The sequence below is a fragment of the Acomys russatus genome, chromosome 14 (assembly GCF_903995435.1).
Source record: "Acomys russatus chromosome 14, mAcoRus1.1, whole genome shotgun sequence".
NCBI classification, from domain to species: domain Eukaryota; kingdom Metazoa; phylum Chordata; class Mammalia; order Rodentia; family Muridae; genus Acomys; species Acomys russatus.
The window spans coordinates 30,398,081-30,417,997 of NC_067150.1; the positions used below are offsets into that span (position 1 = coordinate 30,398,081).

The window sequence follows — 19,917 nt, forward strand, 5'->3', positions numbered from 1 at the left end:
GTGTGTGTGTGTGAAGCTTTTTCTTTTCCTTTGTAAAATTCTAAGTCGGAGTAGGAACAGAGAGATAAGATAAATATTACAGCTAAGGGTTCTATTGAAATTTGGTTCCAATTCTTGAAAATCTTAGAAAAAAAGATGGTCTAGCTTTTAGCACATAGAGTTGACTGCAGTCAAATACATAGAAATGTCACTAATTTTAAAGATAGCTTAATTAGCACCAGTGCTGGAGAGATGTCACAGCAGTTAAGAGCACTTGCTGCTCTTACAGAGGACACAGGTTCCATTCCCAGCATTTACATGGCAGCTTACAACTATCTATAATTCCAGTTCCAGGATATCTGATGTCCTTTTTTGACATCCAAAGACATCAGGCACATATATGGTCCACATACGTACACGCAGGCAAACTACTCATACATACAAAATGAAAATGAATCTCAGAAGTCATTTAAAATAACTATTACCTTCAAAAGAGAGGAAAACCCTAGTGGTAAATAGCCTCCTGGGCTCTGAAAACAGGAAGCGGGTTGAGAAACTCACTGACCTTTGCAAATACCAGGTACAGAGGACATGCCAGGTGTTTGTTCATGAAACATCATTCCATCTTTCACCTTACATAGAATCCTGATTACTCAGCAGGATTTCATCATTGTCATTGTTATTTGCCTTAATTCAAAGGTTTCTACATCAGGAAAAGATACACCTGGACGTGGTAGAGGTCATTAGCTCCTAGACTTCAAAGATTTGATGGAACTTCTGTGGGGTTAGGATCGCGACTGAATATTTTACACGTGTGGAGGATGTAAGTATAACCAAGAGAGCAGATTATTTAACAGTAGGCTAAATTGGTCCCCATCACTCCCTACCCTAAAATAGCACGAAGTACCCTAAAGGACAGAATCCTTTGCTATGACTGCAAAATAGGCAGAGGGTTATCCTTTGGACTTTAGATTTGGCCAAATGATTTTCTTCTGTCAACAGGATGAAGCACAGGCGACAAGTACAAAAACTTGAAATATTTGCCTGTCGTTCTTCCTGCTTTTGCTTCTGTGGCCATCATGGGAAGGGTGTGTTTGGGGTCGTGTCTTTCAGCAGAGGCACTGCTGGTGACTCTGAGATTACACAGTGTGCCTCAATGTTAAAGCTCTTGCAGTACTTCCCAGGAGAGATGATGGGAACTAGGATCAATGTACTCCCATGGAAGTGGTGAGATATGTTCAGCTCCTGGGTATACTTTATAGGTAGAGCATATATTTGAATCTGGAGGTGTAGGCTTGGAAAAAAATGGAAGAATGAAGTGTCCGTTTGCTGTGTACATTATATTAGTAAGTGATTATGTGTCTGAATTCTCAAAGAAGCTGGTACTGGAAGCTGGTTTGTCCCACCCTTCATTTGTGGACATATCTGTCTTAAAAGTGTCCGCCAGGATGAGAGGTTAGGGAGAAACAGCCTGATGCGAGTAGCCTGCTCTGCCACCTGAGGCCATGGTGCAGTCTCAGCCTGTGCTGCCTGCTGAGGGTCATGTCTGGGTTCATGATTATCCAGAAGCATGGGCCTGTCTTCATTTCCATGGCTCATATTACCACCAAAGGCCATGCAGACCTCCCTGGTCAGGGCTGCTGCCTGGGACCATGTTAAGATGTCCAAGGGCGGGGTAGAGCTGGCCCTGCCCCTCACTGGTTGTAGCACTGGGAAAGCCGGCCCATCTCTCATCTGCTGTGAGGTGGGGTGGTTGCAGGAGAGCTGCTGCCTCTTTGCCCCTTACCACCTGCACCTTTGGCAGGCTGGAGAGCTACCCTGTCCCCCAAGGGTCATTTGTGTAGGAGAGCTGTCCCTACCCCTTACCAGCTGCAGCACTTGGAGAGCAGGCCGTTGAGCCTTGCCAGGGAAGCACAGTAGAACTGTTCCTGGTGGTGGGAGTGCCTGTGGGCTGGCCCGGAGGTCAGGAGAGCAGGAGAGTTGTCCCTGTCCCTTGCTGGCTTTGGTATTTGTTTAAGTTAACAGGGTGGGGAGGTGGGGAGGTAGGGGCTGTCGGGTGGGCGGGGGGAGAGTGGAGGGTGGGGTGGGTGGGTGGGGGTGGGGGTCAGAGCTGGAGAGCTTGCCCTGGTCCCTGGTGGTGTGGGTGCAGGAGAGCTGGTGGGCTGACAGATTCAGCTACTACCCAGGCCCACCCCAACATCTACCCCATCTATAAACTGCTGAAGCTCGTGAAGGGGCCAGTGCTGCAGATCCACAGCTGCAGGATCTCCATGGCACAGGGCAACAGCAGGATATTGAGAGGCATCCTGGTGAGGATCTTGTATTGATGGCGTAGCAGAAGCCAGAGGCCCTGAACCAGACTAGTGACTCACTGCAGTGAACATTTGCAAGTAGAGATGTGTGGACCAAAGTGTATACTGTGTGCCATACCATGATGTACTGCAGTTCCCACAGAGAGAGGTGTTTTTACTGTTTTCTTTTTTGTTTTAAGAAATTTAATTAAAAAAATGTTCTTTTGTTGGGGAGGATACAAGGGCGGAGGGCAGATGGAAAGGGATGGGAAGATGAGTGGGATTGGGATGCATGATGTTAAATTCACAAAGTATCAATGAACGGTTAAAAGTGTCCTTCAAACTGAATGTGCTAGTACATGTCTTTAATCCCAGCAGTTCAGAGGCAGGCAGATCTCTGTGAGTTCAGGGTCATCTAAAGCTACATAGTGAGACACCCCTCCCAAACACACACACACACAAACACACACACACACACACACATGCACACACGCTCACATGCACACACACACACCATCTAAAACTATATAGTGAGACACCCCTCTGAAACACACACACACACACATACACACACACACACATACACACACACACACACATGCACACACGCTCACATGCACACACATACATACACCATCTAAAACTACATAGTGAGACACCCCTCTGAAACACACACACACACACACACACACACACACACACACACACACACACACACACACATACACACACCAAAAAACCCATAAATGTTTACATCCTTGGCCTCTTGTCTGAGCATAGGCTGCCCCATAACTCTGTGACAAAAAGAGAAGAGAACCTCAAAACAGCTCAGGAACAACACTTTCTCTTGGTGCCAGCTAGATAGAAGGCACCTCCACCAGATGTCACCACTATTTATTGTCTGTCCCACCATGTAATGAGAATCACACCCACAGACAGGGAGCTCCAACAAACCTCAGCTTCTCTGGCTGGTTTCTGCGGTAGTGTGAATGCCCAGTTAATGATGTCATCTACATATGCTGCTATTTGTTCTTTTATTTGGAAGCCTCACTAGAGGGGGCTCTGCTTTTTTCCCCCCAAGACAGGGATTCTCTGTATAATAGCCCTGGCTGACCTAGACTTGATTTATAGACCAGGCTGGCCTCAAACTCAGAGATCTGCCTTCCTCTGACTCCCTGAGGGTTGAGATTAAAGGCATGCACCTTCCCCCCACCCCACCCTTAGGAATACTGCTTTTAACCAGGACTTTAGCTGGCTACCTCAGTGGGGCTTTACCAGTTGATTTTTGCTGAATCTGTCTATCTGTCTATCTATCTATCTATCTATCTATCTATCTATCTCCTATCCCACTCATTCCTTTATTTTAGGCATACTATATATGTAATGAACTCACTCACTCAAACGGGAAAGTATGGCTATCATAGGTCATTAATTCTCTAGGCCGCATAGAACACTCTTTTCTGAGGTGAGAAACACCAAGAGAACTGCAGTTGGGGGGGGTGGGGGGGGGGGGAAGGTGGAGATCAGTATCAGAAGTTGTTTGGGTGATTTCATTTTGAGAAGCCAGTAGATACCCCAGTAGAAATATTAAGTAGGCATCTGGCTATACAAGGCTAGAGCTGGAGGAAAGCAAGGTCTAGCAATCATGTGAAATGGGTTATAAAGTTATGAGAATGGATGACAGGGGCAGGTGAATATTAACGAGGAGTCCAGTGATTGGGTGTAGAGGGCCCTCAGTGGCCCGTGCTTGCAGCTGACTAGTAATCAGCAAGAGACTTTCAAGCAGGGCTATATACTCAAGCCCTGTCCCAAGACAAAACAAAACCTGGAAGCTGCGTATTTGAAGCAGCAATATTCACTACTAATCCAGCACATGAATGGTGGTCAATACATTTTCTTTCTTGCTTGCTTTTCTTTCTTTTCTTTTCTTTTTTCCTTTTCTTTTCGAGATGGGGAGAGATGGATCAGCAGTTAAGTGCACTGACTGCTCTTCCAGGGTCCTGAGTTCAATTCCCAGCAACCACATGGTGGCTCAGAACCATCTGTAATGGGATCTGATGTCCTCTTCTGGCATGCAGGCATACATGTAGGCAGAACACTGTATAAACAAACAAATAAATCTTAAAAAAGAGAGCCAGACAGGGCTTCTCTTTATAGCCTTGGCTGTCCTGGACTCGAACTCACAGTGATCTGCCTGCCTCTGACTCCCTGAGTGCTGAGATTAAAGGACTGTGCCACCGTGCCTGGTTTGTTCACAATACATTTTCAATGAATGATTGCTTGTTATGACAAGTGAATACCAGTAGGTGCAATTTACAGGAAGGAGGGTCTTTACTTATCTTTTCAATAACCCAAACTATTAAAAAAAACCTTAGGGCTCAGTATATAGTTCACTCAGGACCCTGGGGTTCACCACTATCACCATCACGAAGAGAGAGAGAGAGAGAGAGAGAGAGAGAGAGAGAGAGAGAGAGAGAGAGAGAGAGAGAGAGAGAGAGGAGAGAAGAGAGGAGAGGAGAGGAGAGAGAGAGAGGGGGAGAGAGAGAGAGAGAGAGAGAGAGAGAGAGAGAGAGAGAGAGAGAGAGAGAGAGAGAGAGAAAGCAGAGTATACTTGCAAGGCAACGAGGTTATCATCAGAAGAGAAACATGAGCTTAAAGCTCAGTGTTTAAGGGCGGTCAGAGAAACTACTCACCAGGTATTAGACCACATGACCCGAGGTCTCTGAATCCTTAGACACTACTGTTCAGACGCTGAATCCAAAGGTGTTTATACACAGCTTGGGACAAGTCTAGCCAATTCTCCTGTTCCCAGGGAACTCTTCAAAGGGTGTGTTTCAGTGGCATGCTTATTAAACAAATGCTCGTGACAGATTTTCACAACAGCAATGAATGTCATTCCACATCAGATCTCCTTTACTGAGGAAAAAAAGACAACCACAACATTGATGGATTTGGATTACTTTTTCATGTTTTCTGGGGGTTAAAACCTGTGACCTCACTCTTGTCCCTTTCTTTTCTCTTGTCCAATTTTATCTGACTTCATTTTCTTTACTTCTTCTCTGGCCACGTGTCCCCGGAAGGCTGACTGGATTTTGAGAGCAGCTTGCTCCTCCTTTTCTTTTTCTTCCTCAGTAGACTCCTCCTTCATTGAAAAGAGAGAAATGAGAGACATTCCCAGAATGCTGTATGTAGGTACCACTGACATGAGTGTATAGATTTAACCAATTTACACATGCAACTATTCGAGGACTGTTGATTTCTGGGGGATTTTATACATTGTCACGTTGTATGTGTACCAAAGGCTGAATGCCAAAAGAGCAGAGATTAGCTTACCTCTCGTTAATATGTCTTTTTTTAAAATTTTTTTATTTTTTATTTTTTGTTAATATGTCTTAACGCAAGATCCCTGCAATCTTTTTGTCGTTGTTGTTCCCAGGCTGTACCTATTATAAGTCTCCTGAGAAGTCACATTGGTTTAGGGTGGGGAGCAAGAAAGAATCCTTGAAGTAAAGCTCTTGTGTAACATCAGCAGATGAGCTGTTTTGAAATAATCATGGTTATATAAAATGGATTAAAATGTTAAATTCTAATCTCTAGATGTTTAGACAACGAAAGCCATACACGCAGAGGTGGAGCATCAAAAAGGAAGTCACTTTACTAGGCTGGCTGAACAGTGATACACAGCTTCACTTTTTTTTTTCTTTTAAAATTTGGTATAATTGACAGATGGCAAAATTTATGGATACTAAATGTAGAAGTTAAAATATATATGGCCCTTAATGCATCTTTTTTAAACCACAAAGATGTTAAACATACATTTAAAAAATCCTCAAGTTATTTATCACTTGTAGTAAAAACTGAAACATTTTCATCTCTCCAAATCTTGCTTCTAAGAAGTAAACCATTAATTGTAGGTTGTGTATTTGTGAATGTTTACACAGCCTTTCCAATTTTCTTTACCTTTGAGAACATTTACATGAAGACACATTTGTTTTTCATTTTCAAACAAGATGATGCTTATGGCAGTGCTCTACAGCGATTTACTCCATGGAATAATACATCTGGGTATTCTTTTTTCTTTTCCTTTCTTTCTTTCTTTTATTAACAACAGGTTCTTAAATTTTTTTGTTTTAATTTTAGGTACATCTGGTGTTTGGCCTACATGTTTGTCTGTGTGAGGGTGTCGGATGCTCTGGAGCTGGAGTTACAGACAGCTGTGAGATGCCATGTGAATATGGTTGCTGGAAATTGAACCTGGGTTCTCTGAAAGAATAGCCAGTGCTCTTAACCTTGGCGCCATCTCTCCAGCCCCTGGGTACCTTTTTATGCTATTATTTTGTACCTAATTTTTCTCACTTTTACTGGGAGGGACGTGCATTGTATCCATTGTGCTGATGTCATTCATCAGTGATTCAGTCGCTCAGTTACCTATTGATGGACCTTTGAGCTGCTCAGTCCTCTCCATTACAAACAGTGACGTAAGTCTAGCTCTTAAACTTTTAAATACAAATAGACCAACACAAAATTCTTCAAGATAAATCCTTAAATATTGGCAAGTGAATTACTCTTGTAGTAAAGTTAAAAATCACTGAGGTCCTAACCCACACATCATAATAGCCTATAAAGACCACCCATAAAAGAAGAAATGACTCCATTTCCTGAATTCCTACTACATCTGATGTCAGTGTTAGGCTAATTGGGTTTTATCAATATTATCCTAGAATAAATAAATAGTGTAAGAAAAAGTTGTGTCTCAGTGGGCAGGAAGTGAAGTACTCCTTGATGGGCATGCGCATTTTAGGCATCAGATATTACTAAGATATAAGAACACGAAAAGGAACCCAAAGGTTTGAACTCTGACATTAAACAGAATAAATTCTTATTTTTTTTCTTTTTCTTTCTTTTTGTTTTTCTGAGACAGGGTTTCTCTGGGTAGCCTTGACTGTCCTAGACTTGCTTTGTAGCCCAAGTTGGCCTCAAACTCACAGTGATCTGCCTGCCCCTGCCTCCCTGAGTGACAGAATGAATATTTTTACACAAAACCCAGTCTTTCTTAGTTTGTACTACAAAGACTACAGGCCATGATGTATTTGTTTATGTTTTACTATAATGTGCTATATTTACAAATGTTTAACTATCTCTACATAGAAATAATAGGATAAAACTCAAGAAATTAAATACTACCAAACCGAATAATCCAATTAAAAAATGGGGTACAGAACTAAACAGAATTCTCAACAGAGGAATATCGAATGGCTGAGAAACACTTAAAGAAATACTCAACATCCCTAGTTATCAGGGAAATGCAAATCAAAACGACTCTGAGATTCCACCTTACACCTATCTGAATGGCTAAGATAAAAAAACTCAAGTGACAGCATGTGAGAATTTAAACTGCAGAACAAGCAGGAAACTTATATTGCTAATCCCACTATATGGGAATAGCTCTGAGACTGGCTGAGACATTAATGTCTGGGCACAAACAATGCTTCTTGTTGGCTACAGAAGCCCTATGAATTATTATTAGATGCCATTCTTCATATGGCATGAATGAAGATTTACAGATGTCTTTTTTTTTCTGCTCATACGAAGAGCAGAAAACCAACCTTAATTGTTTTGTGCATCATGCACACCTCATACATTTATAATTTTAGGACTGTATAATGCCTGTGAGAAATTTTATGTTTTTCAGAACAAAATAACCTGACAGTGACAGTAGAACGGACCTGACAGGATGCATTCCTCTCAGCATGCTAGACACTGACATCCTGTATCCTTTGTGTTAAAGCACCAAGTTCTTCAATTGCTGCTGTTCATCAGAACAAGAGAGCTCCCAGGACACTTCCAAAGAAAGTTTCCTATCCCAATTGGTACAGCATTTCAGATTATACCACCCAGGACTCTATTTAAGGCTGGAGTTTCTCAGCATTTAGAAACTGGACCACAAATGGGATTCCTAGCTTGTTTAACCATTTCCCCACTTTTATTTGGGCCCCTACTAGGTATTATTCATCCCAAATCAACAAGAAGAAACCTTAAGAGAACGATGCCCCATTTCCTTTAAGGGGAGTCAGGTAAGTTTTTGGTTTCTTTCTTGGGCAACAGGGGCTATTATCAATGGGAATTGGTTACCTATTATTATTGGTCTTATTTAGAAAGAAAACAAGGTTAGACTCAATGATGTCTCTCTTTTCTCTATCTTACATTCTTAGGTTTGGATATAGAGGATGAAAAGAAAGAAGGGGTAATATAGAAATTTATAGGGAAGATAGAACAAAAAGTAAATTAGTGAATCTACTCCTCAACTTAATGCCTCAATTGTCACTTCCACAGGTTATTTTTAATTCACTGGTGTAGAATTTTGTATACAGATGCAAAATAACTCTAATTCTAGGTACAATGGCATAGAATTTAAATATAGGTTTATTCTTCACACACACACTATATAATATATATATATTTCTACTCTAATATGAGGTATTGTATCCATATAACTCAATTATAATACAAGGTTTACTTCCAATACTTTGAAAGTGCTATTGCAGGCTGTTTAGGATAAATAAGTTATACAGGTTAATTGTTAGCTGATCAAATCATGGTCATGCCAATCACTAATCTACTTTTATCACAAGAATATACATCTTAGGTGCGGCAGACAGATATGATTCTATAGAAAGGTAAGGTAGGATAATTAGATAAGGTCTTCAAAAACCTCAGAGACATGCAGAATATGGCATTTAAAAATGTTTTTTATTATTTTAAAGATTTACTGACAATGAGACAGGCTAACTCCTGGCAACACCCAGACTACCTCAAAGGAGATGATGAGCATCAGAGAACCTCCGTATGGAGACAGCTTCAAATGTGGCAAAGAAGCCATGGGGAAAAATGTCCTCATCTACCACAGACAGAATTCTGCCTAAAAATGGGCAAGCTTGGATGCAGGCAGAGTTGATGGCCAAACTCTGCCAGGACCGGGTAAGCAAGTCCTCGATAGTTCCTGCCTCACAAATATGTCTGTCAGATATATTGGGCCAAAAGGCTAAAGAAGATGCTCCAACCTTGTAGAGAGTTTTGAGTGACTATTCAGGTAGCAAACTGTCTCTGTCATCTTCTCATTTGGAAAGCTACTAACTGTACTCCCAGCATACTCAGGTAATCAAGTTTTTCATTCTCAAATCTCTGATGGAGTTGAAGACCAGATAGCTTAGTTTCACAGTGAAGCTTAGTTGTTTAGGGGTTAAGATATTTTTAGGTCTAGATAGATGTTTTAAGTTGATAATGACAATATGTGATAGAGATTGATTTACATTTAGAATTTTAGACCCACCAAGATAGGAAAGATGTTTTCTTCAAGGATGCCAAATACAAATACCCAAAACACTAAGAATGTAACATTTATATAATTCCTGATTGTGTCACTGTTCTTCTTACTATAGGTAGTTTATTGTATATATGTGTAATAATATAAATGTATATGTAAAAAATAAAAAATAATTAAAAAATAAATAATAGAATACCTTAAATACTACTGAACTCTGGTTTGCAGTGTTTACCTTAGTGTCAACACTCTCAAGGTGGCTAATTTTCAGTTACTAAAACAATGTTGCATTGTGTACAATTACCTCCAAGTGATGGCTTTATCACACCACTGAATAGAGACAGTATCCCTATTTCTGGGTGGCTTGGATATAGACTATCAAGGCAGGCAAACATTTCCTATGGGTGACCTTTCATGGAACGTGAGTAAGTCATACCGTGTAAGGCCATTTTATTTGGTAGTATGTAATTGCTTTTCTTTGTTATCTCTAACCTTTGCCTTTGTGTGGAAGTAACGGAAGTAGTGGAGAAATTCCCAAAGTGGAATATGGATCTGAGAGATGAAAGGAAGCTCCAAATTCATGTGTCTGCCTCTTTCTCATGGAAAGATTTTTCTGATATAGATTTTTAAAGGGAAGAATGAGTTTCTGAAAATAATTTGCCATCTTGTCCTGATGTTAATTATCTAGAAAGCAAAGTTCTATTTTCAATAATATAACTAGTGTGTTAAAATATATTTTGTGCACAACTTTAAATTTAGTGATGCTGTTGTGTGTAGGAATACAGAAGTAAATGAAAAAACTACGTACAAAGGGAGTAACTGGTGTTTCTTCTCTCCCAGATGACCTGGCCATTTCTTGTTCACATTTCTCAGGTTGTTCTTGGTTCTAGAGAAAGAGGAGAGGGTCACACAGGCATTGTTTTGAAGATAGTAAACTCTTAGATCATGCTGCTTAAGAGAAACTGGAAGTTAAGGTATTGACAATCAGGGGGAAAATTAAAGAATTAAATATATTTGTCTTTTAACAAGAATTTGTCTTGGAAAAAAGGAAGTGAACAAAAACTCAAGGGATAAACGACCACCTCACACTAAAAGTTGATAAGGTTTGGCAATAAATCTTGAAGACAGTATGAAAAAAAGTGTTTCTACAACAGCAATAAAATACAAGTTATTCTATTCCACAATATGAAGCCAGGCTGACTTTTTAATGATAACTATAGATTAAAAACTAAATCAATATTACAGAAGAGAAAGGAATTTTGAGAGGGTGATAGAGGATGAATATGGACAAAACACCTTATGTGTATGCATGAAAATGTCAAACATTATGTTGGACTTGGTGGCCTACGCCCATAATCCCAGTACTCAAGTAGGCAGATGCAAGCGGGTCTCTGTGAGTTCAAGGCCAGTCTCGTCTACAAAGTGAGTCCAGGATAGCCAAAGTTACAGAGAAAACATATCTTGAAAAGAACCAAAAAGAAAAAATTTCACGAAGAAGAGACTTGATATCCTATGAGCATATACAGGGGGAGGTAATCCCCCTCAGTCACAGTCATAGGGGAGGGGAGTAAGGGAAAAATGGGAGGGAGGGAGGAATGGGAGGATACAAGGGATGGGATAACCATTGAGATGTAATAAGAATAAATTAATACAATAAAATTAAAATAAGAAAAATTTCAATCAGTATTTTATACAATTAATGTACAAAAATATATTAAATCAAGGAAGCAAGTTTCACTTTGGAGAAAGATAAATGTTTAAGAAGGAGCCAGCTCAGTTGATTCTGACACAGCTAGTCCAGTCTTCCACCAAACAGAGGGCACTGCTAGCTCTCTGTCCTGAGGGACAGCCTTTAACATAAGACCCTGGAAACATCTTGAATTTTCTATGTGACACAGGGACTTAACATTCTCTTTCTTTTTCCTCCTCCTCCTCTCTCTCTCTCCTCTCTCCTGTGTTTTCTCGTTTTGTCTCTCTGTCTCTGTCTTTCTGTCTCTCTCTGTGTTGTGTCTCTCTCCCTCTCTCCTCTCCTCTCTTCTCTTCTCTCTCTCTCTCTCTCCTCTCTCTCTTCTCTCTCTCTCTCTCTCTCTCTCTCCCCCTCCTCCCCTCCTCCCTCCTCCCTCCTCCCTCTCTCTCTCTTGGTTTTTCAAGACAGGGTTTCTCTGTGTAGACCAGGCTGGCCTGGAACTCAGAGACCTGCCTGTCTCTGCCTCCACCACTTGGTGACCTAAGGGTTTCAGCATTATCTCTTTAATTTCAATAAAAACCAAAACCAAACCCCACAATCTGGTAAAACTAGAAATAAATGGAACAGCCACACACATGCAGGTGTAAATGGATAGAAACTCACTTTTGAAAGCAAAGTGACAGCTTCTACAAAAACATTCTCCAAAGCTGCTAGAGAACATTAAATTCTGAACTTTGTTAATGTCTCTTGTGTAACATGTGAGAAAGTGGCATTTCCACAGCTGCTAGAGTAGTACACTAAAAATATTAATTTATTGTCTTGTTGTTGTTTAGAGACAGGTTTCTCTGTTCAACAGCCCTGGCTGTTCCAGAAACACACTCTGTAAACCAGGCTGGCCTAGAACTTACAGATCTGCTTGCCTCTGCCTCCTGAATGCTGGGATTAAAGGTTTGCACCACCATGGCCAAGCAAATTCTTTGTCTTTATAGTGACTATTATTTATTATTTTTAGGTAAGTTTTACTGCCTCTCACTGAGCCTTTTGGATCAGGTGATCCTCCTGCCTCAGCCTTTTTTTTGTTGTTTTGTTTTTGAGACAAGGTCTCTCTGTAGCCTTGGCTATCTTGGACTCGATTTGTAGACCAGGCTGGCCTTGAACTTAGTGATCCGCCTGCTTCTGCCTCCCAAGTGCTGGGATTAAAGGCGTGTGCCACCACTGCCCGCTAAAACAGCAGGTTCAGCCTCTTAATAGCTGGAATTACAGAGCCATGCAGTTGAGACCAGCTAGTTTGTTTGTTTGGTTTTCCTTTCTTTTATATTTTAAAGTATCTGCAAATCACTTTGAGGAATGCTGCTAAAATGTAACCTTTAATCTGGATATGTGGGGTCTATTGAAACTCAATTTTATCAGGTTTTCAGTTGATGCCAATGATGTCAACTCCACATATGCTTTCTCTATTAATGCCTCCTCACCCCAAGCACAGAACAGAGAATGTACTGACTGCTAAGGATGGCACAGAACCAGAATCCCATTAGATGTAAAGAGAGACGCTGAGTTCTTACATGTAACAGGTGCCTTCAACTCAGGACAGTTTTTGTGAAGAAAGGCTATCTTTGAGAATACTACTAATGAGAATGACGGGTTCCGTCACTAAAGAGATTAACTTTGTAGAAACACTCTATCATTATCTTTAATTCAAATTAGTCTTTTTGTAACATGTAAGTGAAAAAGTTGGACTAGTAGTGTTTTCTTTTATAAGATATAATTCATGCCTTGGGATGCACAATAAAGCTTAAAGACTATGAGATGGAGGTAATTGTGTGATGATTAAGCCCTTTCTCCTTGGCTATTTTTAAATTCATGCTAAGTATTGGTACTCCATTCAGATATTTTAGAATTTCTCATCATTAATAATTTATAATGCTTGACACATTTCTCAAAAATTGGGGGAGACCATAATAATTTACTTTATAGACTGAAAAAATTATAGGCAAATCTAGTAGCTTCACAAGACTATACCTTGAATGCGTGGTTGTTGTAGAAGCGGTCCTCTAGCTTAGACCCCCATTCTGCTGGATCAAAGTTGGTTTCTAAATAACAAGAATAATTTCATATTTATTTTGTGTTCATTAAAATGAACCTAGAACAATGCAGGAACACAAGTTTTTATTTCAAATCATAGGTTCTTTACTGACAGTTGAAAATCTATTGAAACTGCATAGCCTAGTGATGTAGACATAATTATTACATATATGACGACCAGCTTAACACCGAATGACCCTTAGGCTCAATAACAAAAGCACTAAATACTTTCATAACTTCTGCCTTCATAAAACTCATAAGAAAATGGGAGAGACAGAACAAATGTCAGCATTTTAAATAAGTAGACATTTAAACATGCATTAGCAAATGCAAAAAGACTATAAAATACATATTGTATTAGGAAGTTTGGAAAAGTGAAAAATAAGGGAGAGTTTTCAAAAAAGACACATTAATGTAGACAGTTAATATAGACAAGTTAAATTTCCATCATGAAGAATTATAAGCCCCTAGCGTAGGGTGCTCTAATAAACCCCATGTGCGTATTACCTAGAGACTACAATTATCAAGGTTTATCATTCTCATTTTATCTATACATTTTCAAGCTATCCCCAAGTATGAGATTAATTTATCTAAAGATATTTAAATATGTATCTCATTATTATATCTAAAATACGAACAATTCCTTACAATCATCATGTATCCAGGCAACTATCCAAAATTTCCCCATTGTCTAATACACTTGGTCACATCAAAGCCTCAAAATGGACACACAATGTCTTTTGTTGTCTTTTGAATAATATTTAGTGGAAAATCCACCACTACCTTATTTTTCTGTGTGATTTATTTGCCGATTGGGCCAGTTTTCCTTTGGAATTTTCCGGGGCAGATATTTCTGTCTCCCCAGGGGATTGTAACAGGGTCATTTGCCCTTGAATTCCCTGTAGATTGGTAGTTAGAGCTGCAGTTTTCATCTGATGTAGGTTTGATTGTTTTTGGCATGAACACTTGACTGGTAGTGCTACTTCGTCATCTCAGAATCATATCCTGTTCTATTTTTAAGTACTTTTTACGGGCTCCTGATGATGGCTCTTACCTTATGTAGGGGTACAAAGTGGTAATGTCCAAATTAATCAGTACTTATTTTGCGATGGACTCAATAGAGAAAATAGTCAACCACTTGGTTACCCTGAAATATGGCTCTTCAAGAAAGGAAGGTCAGAGTTGATTCCTGTCCTAGCTTTCAAAATGACCAGGTGCTCCCAACAGCTTCTTATGGTGACCTGACAAGGAGTTCTGTGTGCCTGGTTTCAGCATTATGAGCTCATAAATATTTAGCAACTTGGGTGAATTCTGGTCCCTTGGCTTTCATTATTTTTCTTGATTGTCTATTTGTCCAAAATCTGGTCAGTGGTAGCTTATTCAGACACTCAGATGCTACTCAGGCCTTGGCAAGCAGCCCTAGAAACCATTAGGAGCTTGTTCCCTGAGATGGGAAGATGGTCAGCCTAGACTTTCGGATTTATCTCAAGTGTATGGAACTAACTGCAAGTCTGGCTCATGGGAAATGGTATTCAGAGATTATAATTTAAGGCTAGATGTCAGCTAACTTTTGGTTAGTCATGATTTTGAGGTCTCAAAAATGTATGGAGCCAGAAACTACTTTCATTTAAAAAAGTGAAATTTAAAATAGCACCGGCATGCATGTGTGCATATCTCTATTTATATATGTATGGACACAAGCATGCTTTGGCACATGTTTGGAAGTCAGAGGACAACTTTCAGAAGTCTGTCCTGTCCTTCCACCATGTGGGTCTTGGAAGTAGGACTCTGGTCTTCCATCTTTTCAGCAGTTGCCTTCACTCTCCGAGCTACTTTCATTTTAAAAGAGAAAAGATCACACTGATATCTTAAAATTCAAGATTACAGAATTTTATTAAACTATTTAAGAAGTTTTTTTACACTGCAAATTTTATTCTCAATACTATCATACTTACTTGATCCATTCTTTAATATACAGTTACAAAGTTTCCAGAATAATGCTACATATTGGTTAGCTTTCATCACTGTCACAAATACCCAAAATAAATCAAATTAAAAGAGAAAATGTATATTGTGGCTCACAACTTTAGAGGCATTAGTTAAAGACTGATTTACCTTGTTGTTTAAGCCAGTGCAAGAATTAATAAAAAAACAACCAACAAACAAATAACCCCTCCCCCAATATGTGTATTTGTGTTGTTTTCACAAATAATGGTATAATAAGAAGGAGGTGGAACTTCTGGGCATGCCAGTAATTTTGGCATATACTGCAGAATTCCTTTTCTTTCAATTGCATTTTGCACCTCTAGTAGTAATGGGTATGACGGATTATTTTTCTCAGCCTTATCTACAAGCCAGACTGTCAAAGTTTTGGCTTTCTGACAATATAATGGAGCAGTGGTTGTTGGTACTTTAGTGTAATTTCTTCTGTTTTTCTTTACATGTAGTTGTGTGTGTGTGTCTATGGAAACAGAGAAGTCAGAGCCCCTGGAACTGCAGTTACAAGCTGCTAGAGCTGCCAGGGGTGAGTGCTGCTATCTGAACTTGGGTCCTCTGGAAGAGCAAAAGTGCTTCTAGCCCTATGCCATCTTGATATCCCCAGTTGAGTGTAATTTTGATTAGAATTGTTATTACGGGACAGTTTTGAGCAGCTCTTCGTGTTAAGGGCTGTCTGTGTTTACCTTTGTGTGAGCTGTTTGTTGACCTCTCTTGGTTTAGATGTGTTAAACACTATTTTCTGAGCTCTTTATTAGCTTTATTAACTCACTGGGATGTAAACTGAAAGCATTTTTTCTCAGTTCTGTGTTTGTTTTCTTCATGGTGCTTTCTCACATACAAGGTTACTTTTTATGCTGTCAATTCCACCAATCTCTTCTATCATCCTTGTTGCATTTGAGTTTGAAGCAATGGAGGCAACTTAGCAAGAAAGATGTTTTCTTAAGTGAGGGACTCTATTTTCTCCTAGCATCTATATGCTTTTTTAGTATTTAAATTTGGAACCAATTTATAATTCATTTGGGTAAATGATATAAAGAACTGATGCAATTTTGTTTTCTCATTTTTATCTCATCATTAAGAAGTTCATTTTCTTCTAATGATCTGAGATATCATCTACATTGTATATTAACACGTTTCCTGTCACAAAAACCAAGACTAATCATCATCTGTGAAAAAAGGTGACAGGGGAATTCTTGCAGTGTGGGAGACTAGATATTGTGGACTCAGAAGTCCACAGTGGCTTACTTTGCCTTTACTTGGGAACACTAAGTTTTTATACTGTATTAGTTGGTAATTCACCTGTAGTTGACAGAGGTAGACATGGGTGTGGTGATTAATTTTTGTTTTCAAATGGCTTTAGCCATTTGTTTATCAGAGAACTAGTACTTTGAGGCTGTTAGTCATCAACTGTTTTTATTACTGTGACCTGGTAAGAATGACTCAAATATTTTTTAGTGGTATGTTCCTAAGTTCTAAAATTAAGCAAATAACTAAAGATTTTTACTGCATGGATTTATAAAAACTGTTATAATAAAATTTATGTTCACAAAACCCACTACTTTTAATCAAATGATTTAATAGCTTTTCTTCCCCAATGTTGCAGACTGTGTAGCAAATATTCACCCTGACTGGATATGGGACAGAGCAACAGTCATCAGGAAACTGGTGGAAATTTTGAGTTTTTCAAAGGCAGGATCATAAGGGGCAGGGGAGGAGTTGTTCTGTGTCATGGGAGTTGTTTTGATCCCAGCTTTGTTCTGGGTTTCCTCTCTCTGTAAAATGATTTATGGGGGAATGTCTGTTTGCTTGGGGATATTTCTAGTCTCTTTTGCCCAAACTAATGATAACAAACCTTATATAAGATGATTGTTCCAGGCAAAAGAGTAGGTTTTCAGCACAAACATGATTGTAATCATTCCCCTTTCACTGCTGGGCCGGATCCTCTAGTCATGAATCTTCAAGGCTGGGAGCTGGAAACTATACTTAGGAAAGGCAGCTTAGGAACTTTGCTTTGGCTTGAAATCAAAGCATTACTGTTAGTATGAACCTCAGACTGTGCAGGATGGGACCTGGAGAGTACGCAGAATATAAACTACCTTCCCCAGCTGGCGATGCACTTGCCAAGGCAGTTTGTTTCTGTGCCTTTGTTGAAGAAGTTTCATATACCCCAGTGAAAAACAATTTATTTAATCTAAGGAGTGTTGAATTATTTTTATAACACTTATAATACTTTCAAATGAGGAGAATCAAAATTTAAAGAAAGCTGCAAATTATCTTCTCAGGAAGAACAGGCAGTCAGCTGGCGGGGATGCATGAGAACACGTCTACCCCGTTCCACACTGTGGACAGGAGAGGTACAGTGAGAACGGCCTGGGGGGGAGTGAACTGGCACTGACTGTTTCAAATAGTAAGAACTGTATTTGAAACCAATTGCCTCATAAGGGCTTCCTGTACAATGACCATGATCTTAAGGTTCCCCCCCTTTTTTGTTTATGTGAATGTTCCCCCCCCCCCCCCCCCCCGTGTATCTGTCTGTCTGTCTGTCTGTCTGTCTCGGTGGCTGTGGACATGACACAGGCTGAAGACATTGTATATTCCTCTATCTTATGCTTCACCATAACAAAATGCTTAGTTTAAACATTTTTTTTTTTTTTTAAAGAGCTTACTCTCTCGTTTCTCTAGTAGGTTCTCAAAATACGCTGCGGCAAAAGCTGGTATATTGTCCGGTTGCTCCCTCAGAATCTCCCGGGTCAGCCCTTCAAGAAGATTTCCAAATCCTTGTGGAATTCGGTAGTGGGTGTTGGAGAAAGGTATCGACATCTCCTTGGAAAGAATTGCCTACGGTACCTGAAGATTTAGTAAAAAGTGTCTAAATTATATAATCACAACTACTGTAAGCCAACTCATAATCACAACTCAAATTGTTTCTCAGACACACATATTTTGGACTTTTAAAAGAAAGATTCACACACTCCAGGCCTGGTGCTCTATCGCAGCAGATCTGAATTAAATCCCTGCAAACTACAGACCGTCTTCTGACTTCCATAGGCAGGCTGTGTCGTCAAGGTGGTGCCCATTCACATATCTGCACTAAATGAAAGCAAAATTCACACTGCCACATCTATTCATTTGTTCTAGAGTTTTGAATTCTATCACAAGCCATATTTTTTTCTTTTTATTTCAGACAGGTCTCTTTACATAGCTCTGGCTCTCCTGGAACTAAGTAGACTAGGCTGGCCTCTAACTCAGAGATCCACCTGCCTCTGCCTCCCAAGTGCTGGGATTAAAGGGGTGCAACACTGTACCCGGCATATTTTTAAAGTTAGAGGACCACGGTTTTTACTAGATATTAAGTAGTTGTCTTTCTGTTTTTAAATGGTGAGGGTAGTTTTTGCTAGCTCACAATACTTAAGAGACAATGATTTTCTGAGAAGCTATAATCTCCTTTACATTGCTGAGAGGAAACCGTTTAAAGTCCAAAATTAAAAATAAAACTGGTCAGAGGGCCATGGTGGTGTATTCCTTTAATTCCAACACTGGGGAGGCAGAGGCAGGTGGATCTCTCTGAGTTCAAGATCAGCCTGGTCTATAGGGTGAGTTCCAGGACAGCCAGGGGCTACTCGGAGAAACTTTGTCTTGAGAAAACCAAAAAGCAAACAAAAGGCAAACCAACAAACTAATCTTGGTTCTAGACATTATTATAATTTGTTGAATAAAGTTTCACTTTTCTCTCCAGCCCTCACTTCTGAAGCATGGCCTATAATGTCTTCAAGCACCTCTGTATTCTGGGATGGGATTGAGAAAGGAAGGCCGTGGTTTTGGAAGCCAACTTTTGAAGTATAAGGCGTCTGGTTTTCTGCTTTTGTCCGGTCGTCTGCTTTGTTATATAAGGGCTGGCTTAACGGTGTTTGACAAACAGCGGATTGGGTAACTGAGTAAAGACTGCTTCAGGGTTGGGCTTGTTACCCGAGAATCACAAAGGCGGCTCCGGGAGGGAGTTTAGGCTGAAGGACTCAAGGTTTAACGACGCCTGACCTGTGGAGTCTTCCCTTTTTTTCTTTGGGGGCGGAAACAGGAGATTAGATATCGAATCTTGAGGGTTGTAAAACCCCCTGGGCAGGGCGGGGGAGCGCGGGCGGTCGAGGGGGAAGGCAGGTCTAACCGTGGGCAGGACGTCGACGACCTAACATTCTAGCTTCTCCGAAAAAGGGTTTCCCAGGCTCCCTTATCTGCTCCCGGAGTTACGGGAGTGTCGGAGATGCTGAGCTACTAGGACACACGAAGGAAAAAGACGAAGCCTACACGTTGGAGAGGGAGTGGGGTAAACTGCCTCACCTCTTCTTTCTCTTCAAGCTGGTGCGGATGGTTCCAGTTGTTTTATCTCGTTGCTGGGTAACCGTTTTTTTTTTTTTTTAAACTACGGCGGCCCGGAAGGAGAGGGGCGCGCCTTCCGCCGCGCCGCGGATGGTTTCGCGTACTGAAGGCCCGAGGGTGAGGCCATCAAAGTAAAGCCAAGGCCCCGCCTATCACGCACAGACCACGCCCATGTCCCCGCCCCT

General features: G+C 40.3%; 1 protein-coding gene across 1 annotated transcript; it reads right to left on the minus strand.

The window, feature by feature from the left end:
• Positions 1 to 4,952: 4,952 nt before the first annotated feature.
• On the minus strand, positions 4,953 to 19,848 carry Spa17 (sperm autoantigenic protein 17). Its single transcript, XM_051156197.1, has 5 exons — positions 19,694 to 19,848; positions 18,025 to 18,205; positions 13,298 to 13,368; positions 10,400 to 10,477; positions 4,953 to 5,412 (listed from the first exon to the last, which is right to left on the minus strand). The coding sequence occupies exons 2-5, from the start codon at positions 18,176 to 18,178 to the stop codon at positions 5,266 to 5,268; spliced, it is 450 nt and encodes a 149-aa protein (XP_051012154.1). The 5' UTR covers positions 18,179 to 18,205; positions 19,694 to 19,848; the 3' UTR covers positions 4,953 to 5,265.
• Positions 19,849 to 19,917: the final 69 nt, after the last annotated feature.